Genomic DNA, 18683 nt, shown 5'->3' with positions numbered 1-18683 from the left:
AACACAATATATAACTTTAAAAGTCCCATTTATCTAAAAATATACACACTATCTACAATACAACAGAAAAACATTTCCTTTTTCATATATTAAAACTAAATGTTACCAACTAATGTGACAATTAGAATTTTCAATCCTATTTAAAACTTTGGGCCTGTAAAGGAAAATGAACACCACAACAGTTAAAATGTAGATTTTCAGGGAGGGTAAACATACATAAATTTTCAAATTATGTATGAACAGGCTGAACATGACAAGTAAATGCTTCAAAGTATATGAGAAAAATTAGAAACAATAAGAGAAAAATGTAAATACTAAAGTCTTTCCTATCATAGAGAATAGAAATCGAGGTCATACCAATAACTTACTAATTTACTCTTCCATGAAGGTTTTCCTCCATTTTTTGTTTTCAAATTATTATTTGGTTTAAGTTGCCATCACACTTCCACCCACATCATCAAGTCTTTCTCAAAACGAGCATTATCAAAGACAGAGTGGCACTAGTGAAAGCCTATTTCGTTATTTTCCTATTTCTCCTCTCCATTTGCAGAGTAAATGAATATCTGAAGTCTTTATAATCACTTTTCAATTAAAAAAGAAAATGGAAAAAGAAAAAGAAAATCCGGGACACAAAGTTTGAGTCTATTAATAAAGACACAACAAAAGAGGGTCTTAAATGGGAACTGCTCCCTTGCCCCAGGAAACTTAGAATAACACTGTACTCAGAAGGTTCACATTATAATTATGGCTGAGAAAGGAGAAGCATACAAAAGGGTCTCTTTTTGAATAATGACTCCAGAAGCTCAATTAATAAAATCTTGTCAATAAACACATATCCGTTCTAGTATCTTCACTTCAATCCATAATTAATTATCTTTTTCAGGTCTCATCTACTGGAAGCATAAGTGAAAGCATAACACTTTAATCTGGATGAGTAGCGGCATAATATTAGGGAAATTTCAAACAATTAGGCAATTAAAACTACATGAATGTACTAACTAGTAGGATAAATCCCTATACTCTGAATTTCTAAGATTAAAAAGGTGATACTAAAAATAAGGTATCTTCACATTTATACTTCATATTTTTAGAAAGAAAAATTAACTTTATTTGACGCATAGTTTGAGAGAATTTTTTAAAAAGAACTTTCTAAAACAAACTTTCAGATTGCTTCCGTAAATTTAATGCTAAAACAATTCCAAACTAAATTCCAAACACAACTGACAGAACTAAGCTGACTATATAGGAATTAGCAAAGCAACACTGCAGTACTACGCAGAAAAAACAATTTGTTAAAAAGACTGCACAGAAAACATCCCATGCTGGTGGCTACTCTAAAGTGAAGTAAAAAGAACTGCATCATACAAAAATACAAAAAAAAACGAATAAAAGACTCTTTCTATATCAACAGCAGTTAATGCTTCAACTACTACTAACAGCTGAAGAAATAGCTCCACCTCTATATGAGATGGAGTTGGGAGAGATGAGGAGGTGAGGAAGACTACCAATCCACTGAAAACCAACTCTCTAAGTAAATTTAAGTTAAACAATGTGTTTGTTTCCTCTATGTAAATGCAAGTGCATATTATAAATAAACACTGATGACTTATTACAATTTTAGTAATTTGTAAAGATGTTAAGATACCATCCACTTGCTGGATTTTTAGTATGTTAAATTCATATTACAAATATGAAAATCACTTAAGCTTGCAAATCTCAAAATATGCAATGTTCATTTAGAATGACCAGTAATCAGGAAGCCAGTAAGAGGCATACATTTGATAAAACTGAATCCTACCAGATGCACGGAGTGAAAGCCTTAGTTTCAGAGTGCAACTATTTTTAAAGCCGCAATTGTTACAAGCTTGCATCAACTTTGCTGGTCTCTAGTTGAAACTGTCATCTGTTACAATCTAAATAGTTCATTAAGAAATTAGAAATTATTTGAAAATCTATAGATTGTATTCACAAAACGCTCCAATATATTGTACTAAAGCCAGTAATTTCAAATGTTACAGAACTAGACCCCGCTAACTGGCACCATATACCCATAGACTGAACTGCGTAAGTATTTATTCTCCAACGGTATCGCGGACTTCGAAAACTTGAGGTGTAAAGATATTTTCCAAATTTTTAAAACTACTTTAAAAATCCAAAAATCTTAAGAGACTTCATACTCCCATAATTTTCAAAGTAGTTCGAATTACCTGAAAGCCCCATAGTATAACCAAATACCTTAAGACTACCCTTCACAAACAACATCTTACCAACATAATTCAAGTATTATCAACTCTAAATAATTTTCAAACCACATAAATTGCGTTAGCCTATTACAGAGAGATAATGCCGCCAAACAGACTCTCTTTCTATTCCACTTTCCCCCGTTTCTGAGAGTTGCCAAAACTACCTACCTAAGGCATGTGAAGATAAAGTAGCACTCAATTCCCAGGACCTAAATCGTTATCACTGATGAGGAAAAAAAAAAAAAAAAAAACAAGACCAATCACAAGTAAGAGGTTTTTCTCTAACAGATCTGGAATGAGTATAGAGGAAGATTCTAAATTTAAGCCCAAATTGCTGCACCCTTCCATCGCACACAAATACGAACACCATACAAGGGTTCCCGTGCTTACATCAAATGGTAACGAGGGTTACAGCCTATTGTCTGAGTCTACTTATCCCCCTTAGACAAATGCCAGAATCATAATCAGAGTGAGAAATTATGCCTGAGCACAGGGGGCTATTGCAGAGTTAAGGGTGGGATGCTCAAGGAAAGCTCAAAATCCCAGTGACTCAAGCAAAGATGGGGGGGTAACCCGGGCCTCCGCATTCCGGGTCCGCCCAATGCCTTCCCCAGATACCCACACCAATTCACAGAACGCTTACTTCCTCCCCAAGCTCCCTTCGCAAGTGCAGTCCGGAGGCACCACCGCCGCCGCCGCTCCGAGGAGCGGGGGAGGCGACTCTGTCCCCGCGCCTGGACCCAGGAGGACGACGACGAGGAGAAAGCGATGCGCGCGCGGCTCCCGGGAACCGGCTCTTGGCTAGCGAGGAGCCCCCGGGATGGCTGAGAAGCAGAACCAACCCGCCTGCCGTCTCTCCAGGGTCAAGCGAAACTGGGTCGCAGGAAGAAAAATAACGAAGAGATTGTAGATTAAGAAAAGGCAACAAAAACACTACCAGGCCGCTAGGAGGACCGCCTCAAAATGCCGCCGGAAGTCAGAGGTTTGCCCTGTTCCTCTGTAGACCCAGGCAGCTTCCGGCCGTCAGATTAGTCGTCAGTGCGCAGACACCGCCCTTCGTGGACACGCCCTCTAGGCGTAACGTCCCACGCGAGCGGTAAGAGTGCGGCGGGACTTGGAAATCGAATCTGTGCTCTGTGAGAGATCCTAAGAAAGGAAACTGGGAGCCCGGGAGAACTAGAATTCCCAATTAAAAGTGAATTTAAGTGAGTTTTCTCTTTTTATTACATAATTCCTTAGCATAAACAGCTGTTGTAAATGCGCAAAATGCGGCATTTGTTGACAGTACCTAGAGCCATTCATTCATTCGTTCAACAGTGTTTATTGAGCAGCTGAGCTGGAATGAGAGGCTATGTTTGTCGTTTTTGACACCCCTCCCCTTTCTGGGCCATCGCCTAATTACCGTGGAGCAAACGGAATGCATGGTTGTATTTCTAAAGGCACAAGCAGAAATTTATTGAAAATTTGGAGCAGAAATCTTTAATGTACTTCTGACCACCCTTCCTTTTGTTGAGTAGGATCCAATGATCAGCATGAGATGATCATTGATTAAACTTGCTTGAGATGGCTAGTCAAACGTCGAAACTTGCTTGAGATGGCTAGTCAAACGTCGAAAATCAAAGAAAAAGTAGGTAACTAGACTTTTACAATTTTTTTAAAAGGTAAAAAGAAATGAACCCTAGTCTGCCTTAATGGCAAAGTAGCACTTATTAGGTTCTCTGACAAAACCAAGGAATAGGAAAATCTTTTATCAAAACTACGGATAAAATTTAAAAATAATCTGATACAATGATTTGGTCTTGCTGGAATCAGTAAATTAAAATACGGAAGCAGAATGATAAAATCAGGGGCATTAAACATTCCTAATGACATGCCAAGCTATTTTAGAGATAGCGGCAAAAGCTTCTCTACAGGTGGGTTTGATGTAACGCTCCGGCAGCAAGAATCCGTATGTGCCCGTATCTCGAAGTTCAATTGTAAACGAATATTTGATGCCCAAATCATAGATCCAATCGTCCCCACCTCCAGGAGCTAGGTCTAAAAGAAGAAGAAAGAAATTGTTGAACTACAGACGTTTCAAATTAATTAACAAACTGGGAATTGTTTGATTTAAATGTTTATTTGTTTGTATACCTTTAGATTTTTTTCAGTTTTTAACTAATATAAACAACTTTACAATGAGTACCCTTGTTTATACATAATTGCTTCTTTGTCTCTTTAGAATATTCTTCCCTAGAATAGATTTGCCAGTCTAAGGCTCTGTACTTTTTGCAATTACGGCATGTTCCCAAATGGACGTCAAAAGAACTGAATTAATTTATACTTCCACAAGCAGGGTATGAATTTGCCCATTTCCCCTTCCCATACCATCAATAGGAATTATGAATTCTGATAATTTTATGGGCAAAAAATAATATCCAACTGTCTTAATTTATGTTTTTTGATTATCAGCGAGTTGCACATTTGCTTAGCATATTTATTGGCTATCTTTATATTTCCTATCAATTGTCCTTCCTCATTTGTCTACTTGGTTCATTTTATCAATTGCTTATAAAAACAACATTAGTGTTATTAGCTTTGTTTGGCATGTAGACCTTTTTTTCTCCTTTCATTCATTTCTCCTTTCACAAGGAATTTTTTCTCCTTACTGAGATTTCAACTTGGTTTATGCAGGGTTTTCATATGAAAATATATGCTGTACCTGGAATTTACTTTGGTGAAAGACATGTTAATAATCCAATTAATTTTTTTCTGGGTAACTTGTTAGGTTTTCCAACCTCATTAATTGAATAATCTGACTTTTTTTTGGGGGGTGCTAAATTGAGTCCAGGTTTATGGCAAAATCTGACCCAAAATTTTAATTTATAATTTTAGCATCTATCTAATACAGTTTGGGAAGCACCTCATGAAAGCTACAATTGCCAGAAGACTTGTTACAGTTTAATGCATGTTAACTAAAATGTGTACATATTTTAGTGTTCATGATAAATACAGTTTCAACCTTTTTTGAGATGGAGTCTCACTCTGTCACCCAGGCTAGAGTGCAGTTGTGCAATCTCAGCTCATTGCCACCTCCACCTCCCAGGTTCAAGTAATTCTTATGCATTAGCCAACCAAGTAGCTGGCATTACAGGCGCCTGCCACCATGCCCAGCTAATTTTTGTATTTTTCGTAGAGACAGGGTTTCGCCATGTTGGCCAGGCTGGTCTCGAACTCCTGACCTCAAGTGATCCTCCTGCCTCAGCCTCCCTAAGTGCTGGTATTACAGGCGTGAGCCACAGCACCTGGCCTCTTTTTGTTTTTTTCTAATCATTAAAAAAAAAAAATGGAAAAACCTGGGTTTGGCCTTCAGGCTGTAGTTTTCTGATGCCTGGTTACAGGTTTATTTTATGCTCCTCTTTTCCCATCTCCCTTCAAACTTCAAAAGGGCAAAATCAGTCTGTCCTCCCACTGTGTGTAGATAGGAGTTACTCACTAAATATCTTTCAGCAAAAATTAATCAAAACTTTTTGTTAAGAGTTTGTCACAAGCTTTTGTATGTGTAATATATATTAAAGACAATAAACTGTAATGTGTTATGAGCTATACTCTTGGGAACAGGCTAACACTAAAAAACACTTGATGCAAATGGCATGCCCTAGATTAGTGTAGTGTACAACCTGCACAACCTTCCATGGTGGCCCTGGGAATCATGCAAAAGTTTTATGAACTTTTCTGCTTCACTCAACTAGTATGATGCCAATTCTGTAATTCCTACTTGATTGTGATAAATATAATTTCTTAAATAGGATTTTGGCTTCTTTTTAGTAACTCATTTATTAATATAGCTTTGTTCAGCATCGTCATAGCTATTATGCTTCTGTTCCTAATTATTACAATTCAGTTGTATTACATGTGACCCTATTTAATTCAGAAAAATTAAATACACAAAGAAAAACAGATCACACAGATTTCTTTAGTAGCTCAAAGTTCTCTAAGATCATAAGAAGAAATACTTACATAAGGTTTCTGAGCCATGGCCATGTGTATACCTGGTATTTTTACTAGTTTTCTCAATAGCACGAACTGCTTCACTGGCTACTAGAGACTGGAAGCAATAAGATATAGAATTTCAGTTAATGTGCGGCTTTGAGACATGACAAGTAGAAGTTTCTAAAAAATAATCATACATTAATTGAATCGAAGTATACAGGTAGAAAATCTAGATTCATCTAAAAGGCAAATAAATAAGGTAAACAAATTAACTTAAAATATGTGCACTTCATGGCAATCACAATTGGGTGGCTTTAAACATAAACTATTTCAATATATTGAAATAATTTATATAAATAAATATATTAATTTGCAGAAAAAAATTATCACATGCCTTTTTGGGAACTCATTTATTATGGAAAATGAAGTATAACTACATCTCAAAGGCTTAGAGGTACTCCATTTCTGAACAAAATTATCACCAAACTTTAAATCCAACCTTTCTAAACACATACACACACCTAACGCATGCATGACTCACTTCTTATCCTTCTCACAACTTCTATTTTCTTCTTGTGTAAAATGTCTAAAGACTTCCATAGATTCATCAAATCAAAAAAGATTATACCTCTGGTATGGAGCAGGATAATAACTAAGACCCCCATTTGACTTCATTTTGTCTGTTGATATTCATTTTGTCAAATCTATTCTGAAGTTCTCACTTATCTGGAACTTTTCGGAAATCGGAACTAGCATCATGGTATACACTGTCACCTTCTTGAAAAACTCAAGAGATTTATCAGCGGATATTATTTTATGCCATCTCATTGTTCAAAAAATAAGTTTTAATGTAACCCCATTGTCTACATAATGAAATACAAATTTATCTGACAGTCACACCCCTTCAGAAGCCAACCTAATCTACTTTCTGATGCTATCACCCTCCACTTTTGCATCCTCTTATGGTGAACACCAACTTCTTTGCTTGGAAGGTCCTTCCTTCCCTGTCTGCCTATAGAAATCCTCTTTCAATGCCTGTCTAAAATGTAGCTGATATTTGACATCAACAGCACTTTATTATTTGTAGTTCCCCCCCCCCTTAATAGATTGTAAATTCCTCAAGGACAGTAACTACTTTATCTCCTCACTTATCTCAGCATTTCCCTCTGAATGCATTAGTGAAGCCATCCCTTGATATTCTAGTTAGAAGTGAGTTGTACTGTCTGTGCCACTTATTTAGTAGTTACTCTATGTCGCCTTAGAGTACAGCTATTTGTAACATTTGCTAATGGTTGAGCTCCGTAACCATAACACATTCTCTTAAAGGACAGGATTTTACCTAATGCTTCTTTAAATATCCATTGACAAGGTATTTTACACGTAATGGCTCTCAACAAATATGTGTGCTGGCAGTGATGCAAAAAAAAAAAAGCATAATTAGACTAATTCTACTTCCCAAATCATGATAAATTTCCTTTTATTTCTTCAAAGATAATATTTTTAAAAGGTGCTTTCCTTAAGAGTTTTCCCTTGAGAAGAAAAAAGCTCAAGTATCAAGTACATTTATGTTCTAAATGGGCTATTTTCAGAAAATGCAAATAATCTTATATTTGTCATCAGCAATTGCTAGCTCCTGTAATGTGACTATATTTTATTCTGTTAAGAGAGCCAGAAAAAAAAAATGAGTCACTAAGAAACAAGCTACCACCTAAAAATTAGTCCCTTCCCAAGAATGGGGCTGCTGATGTAACACTTCCACTGTCTGGAGAGCATCTGGGATGAGGATTTGTCGAAGCCTAGCTACAATCCTTCAAGAATCCTTGCATCTTTTGCCATGAACCCAAACATACAGTATCTTAGACTAAATAGTGCTAAGGGAGTATCAAATTGTGTGAGTCCTCTTTGAACTTTCTGTATTGTCTGTTATGTTCCAAAAAACAGACTCTTTCCTCAATGCTAAAATTGTAGTACTTTAATAGGACCAAAACCCTGAGGGTTAAGGAAGTCAGGGCAGGAACAATTCCTGCTGCTAATACCAAAACAATGAGTGCTGTGTTGAGACTTAATCTGTGGTGTGCTGTTGTAGGAAGCTAGTGACCACAAAGCTGTCACATGATTCCATACTCATCCTTGCTTATACTGCTTCACATGCAGATCAGGTCAAGTGTAGTAGTAGTTCCTTCCTAACCTTCAAGGAATTTGTCTGACATTTTCTTAGGAAGCCCACGTGCTAGAATAAAGTGTGTGTTGTTAGGGTAAGGCATGTTCTTTATATTCCCTTAGAGAACACTGACCCAGGGTGACTCTCAACAGGATCACACCATGATTTAAAACATCTATCATTTGCCTTCTAGAGGACAAAATTTTTCCCAGTTTTTGATTCTTCAACTAAGTATTATTTTATTTCCAAAATGCTAATGAGAAAAATAATTAAGTAGCACTTACCAGTTCCTCATGGTCTTTGCTTTTACTTCGTGTATAGGAATATGGAAACACTATATGCTGGGAGTATGAATGCATGCTGATATATGCTTTAATGTGGTTGATATTTCTTCTCAAGAAACTAGCCACTGCCTTCACTTCTGGTTCTGACTCAGGATAAAGTCCACAGTAGGTTTCCGAGCATGAGGAACTGGACGCACCTTCCTCTGTAACGAAATTGTTAAGGTGAAATTATGAGGGGATGCACATAGTACTGTAATTTGTGGTTTCCCAGACAACGTATTCTCCTATCTATGTTGCAACATTTTTAGATGAATGGATTAGGTAGGACTCTGCAAAGAACATATTTCCACTAAGTGTTATGTTTCTTTTGAAGTCAAATACTTATCTGCTCACATAGCTGACCTTCTAACAGTCATTCCCAGCACCTGTCTCCCTTGCAACCTTGAGAAAGTGGCTAAGAGATCCTCAGAGATGCCAGCCCTGTCTCCAGACTTATGGTTATGGGAGAAAAAATAAACCCCATTTTCCTTAATCCACTGTAAATTTAGTTTTTCTGATATTTGTAGTTTTAAAGCTACCATCAATATAGCCCATAAAAGAAAAGCCTCACTTCAGAGCTCAGAACATGTAAGTCTGCCTTCAGTGCTACTTTTAACTTGCTAAAGTGGTTTAGTAAGTTCAGTAAATAAAATGGGATGGTGATATTTGTTGCCAGACCAACGTTCATTCATTCCTTTGATAGATTATAATTTGCATCACTTGAGATGGTAGGCTGCCTTCCAACACTTCTCCCCGGTCCCTAATTCACAAGGTGAAGCCCCAGCAAGCTGCATCTGACACAAGAGATTATTCCTTCCTGCAAACAGTTGAGGGCTCAGGATTGGGTCTGACTCTTGTGCTTGCCAATCTGAATCCCTTCAAAGATAACTTGAAATCAATACTAAGAGTCTAGTCTCAGTCTAGCTGCTCTCTTGAACAGACAGTAAAAATAGTAATACTACCAGCTGACACCTGTGGAGCACATGCTGTACGTCAGGAACTCTGCTAAGATTTTTGCCACATCTTATGTAATTCTTACAGCAGCCCTATGAAGTAAATACTGTCATTTTAGGAGATGCAATCTGGATATTCTTGGTGGTAACCATTCTTCAGAATAAGAGGCTATACAGCATATTGTTAAGCACCCAATTACTTGATTCTAAATCTTGACTACCATTTATTAGCTATATGGCCTTGGGTAAATTTTTAAAAATCTATCTGTATCTCAATTTCCTTATCTGCAAAATTGAAAAATTATATATTAAATGCTGATTGAATGAGAATTAAATGAGCTAGTTCATACAAAGTGCTTTGCACAGTGCCTGGCATGTAGTATGCATTTCATAACTGTTGCTGTTTATCATCATCATCACCATCATCATCATCACCATCATCATCATCATGGACTGAGACCTGAAAGAAGCCAGTGTGCATCACAGAGATGAGAAGGGGAGAGGAAGGATTCACTGAGCCTCTCTAGGGCTCCAGGCCCAGTTCCTTTCTGTTTCTGAGTCCAGCTGCATCTCTGCCTCAGAGTTCCATGGCTGAGGCTACTCACTGTCCTTACAGAGCCTGCTTTTCTTAATTAAGCTCATTCTGCTTTATTCCTGTTATTATACAAACACAACATTAATGTTTGTTAAAAAATTGTTTCCCTGAGAGGAAATGTGAACATCTAAGGTCTTCCCAAGTATTTCATTTTTAACCAATAAGGTGATTGGATAAACCATTTTTGATAGTTCGGTCACCTTTGAATATTCCTGCCCTTTTATGTGGTATATAATTCTTAGAGAATAGAGATTATATATTGGGTATGGAGGTCGGGGAAGACATAACCACTAAATAGAGAGGTGGTGCCCTAATATGAATCCTCAGACCACGGTTGTTTAATAGAAATATAATGCAAGTCACATATTTACTTTAAATTTTCAAGTTACCACTTTAAGAAAAATAAAAAGAAGGCCAGGCACGGTGGCTCACACCTATAATACCAGCACTTTGGGAGGCTGAGGCAGGCGGATCACTTGAAATCAGGAGTTCGACACCAGCGTGGCCAACATGGTGAAACCCTGTCTCTACCAAAAATACAAAAATAGCCAGGCATAGTGGTGCACGCCTGTAATCCCAGCTACTTGGGAGGCTGAGGCACGAAACTTGCTTGAACCCAGGAGGCAGAGGTTGCAATGAGCTGAGATCGTGACACTGCACTCCAGCCTGGATGACAGAACGAGACCCTGCCACACACACACACAAAAAGAAATATGTGAGATTAATTCAATATTGTAATTTATTTAACCAAATATGTACAAAGTATCATTTCAAGTGTAACCAATATAAAAATTATTCTTGAAATATTTTATGTTACTTTTTTCATACTAAGCCTTCAAATTCTGGTGTGTATTTAACACTCAGTGTATGTCTCAATTCAGACAAGCTACATTTTAAGCACTGGATAGCCACATGTGGTTAGTGGCTACTATGCTGGACAGTGAGCCTCAGATTCTCATTCTATGATTGTCATTCTAGACATTTCAAGCATTTTAGTGGAAAGAGCCCTGAAGAGGCAGGAAACTTGAGGTCGAGACTCTGCTTTACCATTAAGCAGTCATGTTAATTTGGGCAACTACTTCATCGTCTCAGCCTCAGGGGCCTCATCTGTACCAGGAAGGAACTTGGGCCACTGGATCCCTCCAAGCTCAAGCATTCTTTGATCTATAGACATGGAACCAAGCACACTGTGAAATATCTATAATAGGCAAATTCATAGAGACAGAAAGTAGATAAGAAATTACCAAGGGCTGGGGAGAAGGTAGGGATGAGGAGATATTGCCTACTGGTTACAATAAGTAAAAATCTCTCTTTGGGACAATTAAAAAATTTTAGTAATAGTAGTAATTGTGAATGTACTTAATGCCACTGAATTGTACAATTAAAAATTGTTAAAATGGCAAATTTTATATTACATGTATTTTATCATAGTAAAAAATAATTTTAAAAAACACTGTAGTCTCCTAGAAAAAGAAATAAAGAATTTTCCATTCAAGCCAGTTGCAAAAACTTTGTAGTTGAACTCAGTGTTTTAGAAAATCTGTGGTGCTATCTTAGGAAGTTTGAGACCAAAGGTTCTCATAATGTACTCCTGTTATGAACTGAATTGCATCCTCCCAAATTCCTATGTTGAAGCCCTAAGCCCCAGTGTGACTGTATTTAAAGATAAGGCCTTTAAGGAGACAAGGTGAAATGAAGTCATAGGCATGGGGCTCTAATCCAATGTGACTGGTGCCCTTATAGGAATAAAGAGAGACACCAGGGAGGTTTGTGCAGAAAGAAAAGGCCATGTGAGGGCACAGAGAGAAGGCAGCCATCTACAAGCCAATGAGAGAATCCTCAGGAAGACCTCACTCTGCTGGTACCTTGATTTTGGACTTCCAATCCTCAACTGTGAGAAAATAAATTTCTGTTGTTTAAGCCACCCAACCTATGGTATTTGGTTATAGCAGCCTGAGAAGACAAAGACACCCCTACAACCTACCCTCCACTCTCATCTCCAACACACACACACACACACACAAAATTTTAATACAGAGGAGCATAAAATGAGTAAGTAGGTTTGATATGTCACTTCCTGTTAATAAGTGAGGTGTTTTTGGATCCTTTATATAAAGAATCATAGGGGCACATTCTAGTTGTAGGGATGAGAAAAGATTAAATTCTTCTTTCTCACTGTCTTGCTTACATAGTACAGAATAGATACTGGAACAGTTGGTAATAAGAGTTCCTTACAATTACTTTTTATTTGGGTTTTTTTTTTTTTTTAGTTAAAAACCCATATGCTTGCTGCTTCTGTTTCTGTTTTTCACTCTTATGATATGTAACAATATAGCACCATGCCCAAGAGGGGACTGAGACATTTCTTGATGACAATAACAGAATATATTTTGACTACTTGGCTATCCAAATTAAATAACACTGACTTCACCAAGAAAAATATTAAGTAAAATCAAGCACCAAAAGAGCTCGAAGATAAAATAAAAAGTTCCAAAAGGGAACTGATAACTTGGGTTTATAGCCCAGCTCTGCCATGTACTTGCACATACTTGCTACGTGCCCTTGAGGAAGGGACTTAACTGTTTTCAGCCCGGGTTTCTCCATCTATGATTCATAGCTAATGAAATCTGGAAGATGAACTATGTCAATGGCTCAGCACTGAGTAACTGTCAGCTCTATTTACTTAGATTCTTTTTACATCGCTGCTGTTCCTGTGAGCCCCTGGCATGTTATTAGTGCCACAGCAAACTTTGGGCCTCTGGGAACACGAGTGGTTTCTTAGGGAGAAACCACTAAATGATTCCCTGGAACCTAAGTCGGGATGAACTGCTTCTTCCTCTGAGTTCCTACCATATCTGTAGCTCTCAGAGCAACTAAATTCATTCATGGACTCATTTAGTTAATATTTTATGAGGACCCTCCTTGTGCCAGGCACTGCACTAGATAATGGGTATTGGTTTCTGTCTGCCTGCAGTTTCTAACCTAGACAGGGAAAAAAATACGGAAATAAGGTAAGTACTTTGTTGTGAGGTTTGGTTTTCTTTTGTTTTGGCAACCAGCTTTCCCAGGCTGAATGTTGTGAGGTTTTAATAGGTATTCTGGGATTTTGATAAAATGTTTAAAATCATGAAATTTTACCTTTTTTAAAGGAAATAGGCAAAATTATGTGCATAGGATTGTATAGGGTCCAGGTCTGGGAGGAAGAAGATGTTTCTGTGGATACAATAGCTTCTCTCCCTTATGGGCCCCATGGAGCCCAAAAATATAGATGATGCATACTCCTTGTCAGGTTAGTTTATTTTCGTAGCTGTTTCTGAAATGTAGTACTATGAAAAATAATGTTGAGTGGGTGGGAAGAAAGAGTGAACTAACACCTACCCCCCTAAAAGCAAACTTCTTTGTCTTCAGGTTCAGGGGGTACATGTGCAGGTTTTTTCCATGGATATGTTGTGTGATGCTGAGGTTTGGGATTCTATTGAACCCATCACCCAAATAGTGAGCACAGTACCACTTAGGTACTTTTTCAACCCTTTCCCCTCTCTCTCCTTCCCTGCCCCTTTTTTGAGTCCCCAGTGTCTATTCCCATCTTTATGTCTGTGTATACTCAGTGTTTAGCTTTTACTTATAAGTGAGACCATACAGTATTTGATTTTCTGTTTCTGTGTTAATTTACTTAGGACAGTGCCTTCCAGCTGCATCCATGTTGCTGTAAAGGACATAATTTTGTTCTTTTTTATGGCTGTGTAGTATTCCATGATGTATATGTACCACATTTTCTTTATCCAATCCGCCATTGACAGACACCTAGATTGATTCCATGTCTTTGCTCTTGTGAATAGTGCTGCAATGAACATATGATTGCATGTGTCTTTTGGGTAGATCGATTCATTTTCCTATGAGTATATACCCAGTGATGAGATTGCTGAGTCAAATAGTAATTCTACTTGTAGTTCTTTGAAAAATCTTCAAACTCCTGAAAGCAGACTGTTCTTGAATGCATAACTCAACATCATCGAATGCCTTAACTCATTCAAATTAAGAAATAATAAATTCCCACTGTGCTGCTTTTTATACTATTTTTAATATTTTTATATTTTCGTTATATTATTTATTAAAGAAATTAAGAAAGTGAATAGTGAAAAAAATGTCTTCAAACACTATAGAAGTAAACATTTACTTGTGCAATTAAAAATGAGGGGTCCAGGCCAGGCACAGTGGCTCACTCCTGTGAGCCACTTTGGGAGGCCGAGGTGGGCGGATCACTTAAGGCCAGGAGTTTGAGACCAGCCTGGCCAACATGGTGAAATCCCATCTGTACTAAAAAAAATACAAAAATTAGCCAGGCATGGTGGCATATGCCTGTAGTCCCAGCTACTTGGGAGGCTGAGGCAGGAGAATCCTTGAACCTAGGAGGCAGAGGCTGCAGTGAGCCAAGATTGTGCCACTGCACTCCAGCCTGGTCAACACAGCAAGACTCTGTCTCAAAAAAAAAGAGAGGTCCTCCCCCCATCTCAGGTCTTTGATATTCTAATGATGAATGTTTTTGTTTATTAAAATAGGATCTTTAACTGTCACTTCTTTATTATTCCAAGATAATAGATTTTAGAATTTTGAAGCTAGAAGGGATCTTAAAAAACGGATTCAACTTTCTTATTTTAAAGATAGGGAAACAGGAGAGAGGAGAGGCCAAAGTGATTTGCTGACTCTGGCCAACATTCGCAGCATTACATTTACCTAAGCATTTATCATTTAAATTATTCCCTGATTCAGACAGGCCAGCTCTGTATTTAATTTGAATTCATGGGCCTTTCCCTGTGAACATCACCCTTTCAGCGAAGAGACATTGCGAGAAATAAAGCCAACAACCTACCACACCAGTGTTTGGAAGCAAAGTTCCTATTCAGGTCTGTTCCGACGCAATGATTGTTCGCATAGAAAGAACGGTTCTTTCTCCACATTCGATTCTACATAAACAAAATACAAACAGACAACCTGGGTAGCCACGTTCAAGGCCTGAGGAAAGACATGCATTTGAAAGTCCATGAAGCCAGAATTGCCTTTCTCTCCTTCAATCCCATACCTTGCATGGCTTCATCACATCACTGTTGTTGCAATATTCCTTTGCATGGTCCCTATTGCTATCCGGGTTTCAATCACATCCACTCAGACTATTTTAGTTGAACCAAACAAAATGGTAATATTTGATCAATTTTGACCGATACAAATAAAGATTTCATTTTATTCCACTAGGCTGCTTATTAGCCTTCTTGTTTAGTCTTGTTTCCTTTACATTAATTTTATGCACAGGGTCATTCTGAGCTCTTTCGAAGAAAAGCAAAATAACTTTGTGTCTCAACTCAACACTGAGTCATAAGTTAAAATGCTCTCTTTAGGTAGAATTCACCACTCCCCTTTCAAAGCTAGAAAAGGTGGAGATGTGAAGACACCTTTAATCTGATGACTTCTTCGATTGTGCTGATTTGACTCTGGTTTTTAAATATAAAGCAAATTCCCTATTGGGTTCTTGGGGTAAACTGGAAAAGTTTGGTCATGTAAAAAGTTGCACAGGCCGGGCGCGGTGGCTCACGCCTGTAATCCCAGCACTTTGGGAGGCCGAGGCGGGCGGATCACGAGGTCAGGAGATCGAGACCATTCTGGCTAACATGGTGAAACCCCATCTCTAGTAAAAATACAAAAAAAATAGCCAGGCGTGGTGGCGGGCGCCTGTAGTCCCAGCTACTTGGGAGGCTGAGGCAAGAGAATGGCATGAACCTGGGAGGCGGAGCTTGCAGTGAGCCGAGATCTTGCCACTGCACTCCAGCCTGGGCGACAGAGCAAGACTCCGTCTCAAAAAAAAAAAAAAGAGTTGCACATACTTCATTTAAGTTCTGAGTTTGGGATGATGTAGCACCCTTTTCTCCTACTCTCACCAACCCTCCGCCAAGCCTTCCAGCCTGTTACCACTCCCAGGCCTGTGGTTCCGTGGCAACAATAGGCCCTGGAGGATATCAAGTTCTCAAACTGTGGGAATTAATAATAGGGTAATGATACAAAGAACAGTTGGGAAGCTGGAAATCTAAAGGGTGACTGAATTCCACTGTGATTCAGGTTAAGGTGTAAATATACTTTATTATCAGTTTACAGATATGACCATTCATTGGACACCAAATTTGTGTTAGGCATTATGCTAGGTAATTCTCATTTACTTAGTTTGGCATTTGCCCACCTCCACCTACAAAATTTTCAGTTACAGTATTCCTCTCACCAGAGATGACTTTTTCCTCAATCTCCTGTGCCATTTCCATATCTTCTGCATAAATTACCTCCTACATGAAATAATTCATGTGTAATTCCGTATGTTTCCAATCACACCAACTAATCTTATTTCTCTTAGTATTTATATGTGCTACTCAAGTAGGTTTTTCTAAATTTATATATACCTAGTAATGTTTCTATGTGCCCCTCTTTAAATTAGAAAGCAGAGTATTTCATATTGCTTGAGTAATTTTACATGAATCACAATGTTGATTAACCAGAAAATACAGATAGAAGAGTATGTTAAACTACAAGATGGTAATGCAATTAGCAAATCCTGATAATGGGAAACTCTTTTCTTTGACAAATAAATTGCAAGGAAAAAAAGAAGAGAGAGAAAGAGCAAAAGATGGAATGTGAGTTCATGGATTAAAATAGAATTAAAAGACATATAAACCAATCATAATGTAAGAGCCTTATTTGGATCCAGAATCAAAGAAACATACTTTTTAAAAAGTTAGGAGGCCAGGCGAGGTGGCTCATGCCTGTAATCTCAGCACGTTGGGAGGCCGAGGCAGGTGCATCACAAGGGCAGGAGTCTGAGACCAGCCTGGCCAATATGGTGAAACCCTGTCTCTACTAAAAATACAAAAAGCTTAGCCGGGCATGGTGGCAGGCACCCGTAGTCCCAGCGGCTCAGGAGGCTGAGGCAGAAAAATCTCTTGAACCCGGGAGGTGGAGGTTGCAGTGAGCCGAGATCGTGCCACTGCACTCCAGCCTGGGCGACAGAGCGAGACACCATCTCAAAAAAAAAAAAAAAAAAAAGTTATTACACAATTGAAAATACTGGCAATATTTTATGGTATTCAGAAACAGCTAGTTTTTAAGGTATAATTATACTATAATTATTTTTTTCAGAGTTCTTTTTTTTAGAAATGCATACTGAAATATTTATTGATGAAGTGATGTGGTACCTAGGATTTACTTCAAAATAAAATGAGTAAGGTAGAAGTGGGTAGAGAGAATATAGATGAAACAAGACTGGTCATGAGTTAATTATTGTTGAAGCTCTGTGATGGGTAGATAGAAGTTTACTACACAATTATGTGCACTTATATATATATTTGACATTTTCCACAATAAAAGTTAAAAAATTAATAATAAAGCCATCGTGCCTAGATCCAGAATTCTATGAATAATTCAACCTGTATATCCTATATCCCCAAGGAGAACATGATTTGTCTTCTTTGCCTTTTCTCCTACCTTTTTCCATGAGTAGTCATAACCATCCACATTAACCACCGGCATAACATAGAAATCCACAAGCCTCAGGAGATTGGTATATTGCCCTATTATCCCATAGAATTGAGTTATCTGCAAATTAAACCAAGTATATTTAATTAGATGTTTTAAGTTCTTCTAAACTTAGTGTGTTTCTTTTTCTTTTTTTTAATTTGTCATTTGGCATGTTTAGATTTGCAGATTTAACTTTCAGAAAGAGTGCTAATTCCTCAAAAGAACTGAACTTAGGGTGCTACGAAGTGGTGATAAATGCCTTACACGTGGTCCAGTCTTCCTAGTTAATGAAGGCAGACAATCGAACCATAAACTTTCTAAATTTTCCTTAAAAAATAAAATTAATTCTTTATTAAAGCCATAGAGCCCACTAAGAAGATTTAAGGAAACAAAAACCTAGATTTAGTTTAGCTCCTTTTTCTGTAATTCATGTTCATCAGAGCTTAAACTACCTACCATGTTTTATCCCCAGATGTGATTACGTGATATTTGCTACATTGTCCTTAGAACTTGTGGAGCTCAAGTTTTGCTAGAATTGAGTGTGTTTCCCAAGGCTTTGATCATCTAGCTGTAGAATTAGGGTAGCTTTTCCTAGGTACTGGCTATGAATTCCTAACAGACATCATCTCAAACTTGTTCCTCTCTACTTTAGAGTCATCCAGCTTAGTGGCACATATTGCAATGTGATCCAATGGCATCCAAATTTGGTGACTGAGAAGTTTACCCCAAAATGACAAAATGTACAGGCAGGAGAACTATAAAGACAAATTTTAGCTGGTCAAATCATTTCATCTAGGACAAAGCTTTTGGTTCAAAATCTTAATTTGTGGCAACATTGCTATATTTTAATTTAATTCACATTTAATTACATTAAATATATAATTT

The 18683-nt window shown here is 37.7% G+C and overlaps 2 protein-coding genes and 1 long non-coding RNA gene across 29 annotated transcripts in view; 1 reads left to right on the top strand and 2 right to left on the bottom strand.

Moving 5' to 3' along the window:
- The window catches only part of ZC3H13 (zinc finger CCCH-type containing 13), a 97285-nt gene extending 93977 nt beyond the window's left edge, over positions 1–3308 (bottom strand). For 2 of the 24 annotated variants that reach the window (XM_055359597.2, XM_063697347.1), the window contains exons 1-2: positions 2887–3242; positions 2408–2466 (exon numbers count right to left, since the gene is read on the bottom strand). The gene's annotated coding sequence lies outside the window, so the exon portion shown is untranslated. Of the gene's footprint in view, positions 1–2407; positions 2467–2886 lie in introns of all 24 variants that reach the window. The other 22 variants (XM_019039742.4, XM_019039744.4, XM_019039741.4 and 19 more) reach the window with 20 other exon arrangements.
- Positions 3254–18683, top strand: part of LOC109029432 (uncharacterized) — a 48602-nt gene continuing 33172 nt past the window's right edge. For all 4 annotated transcript variants that reach the window (XR_010130570.1, XR_002008511.4, XR_008670761.2 and 1 more), the window contains exon 1: positions 3254–3448. This is a non-coding gene — a long non-coding RNA (uncharacterized lncRNA). The remainder of the gene's footprint in view (positions 3449–18683) is intronic.
- CPB2 (carboxypeptidase B2) overlaps positions 3669–18683 on the bottom strand; it is a 51838-nt gene continuing 36823 nt past the window's right edge. The window contains exons 7-11 of the mRNA XM_004054478.4: positions 17766–17876; positions 15118–15211; positions 8661–8863; positions 6243–6330; positions 3669–4280 (exon numbers count right to left, since the gene is read on the bottom strand). Of these exons, the coding sequence (XP_004054526.1) occupies positions 4096–4280; positions 6243–6330; positions 8661–8863; positions 15118–15211; positions 17766–17876 (681 nt within the window). The 3' untranslated portion in view covers positions 3669–4095. The remainder of the gene's footprint in view (positions 4281–6242; positions 6331–8660; positions 8864–15117; positions 15212–17765; positions 17877–18683) is intronic.

This window comes from Gorilla gorilla, chromosome 14 (assembly GCF_029281585.2).
Source record: "Gorilla gorilla gorilla isolate KB3781 chromosome 14, NHGRI_mGorGor1-v2.1_pri, whole genome shotgun sequence".
NCBI lineage: Eukaryota > Metazoa > Chordata > Mammalia > Primates > Hominidae > Gorilla > Gorilla gorilla.
This window is presented reverse-complemented; position numbering and strand designations above follow the sequence as displayed.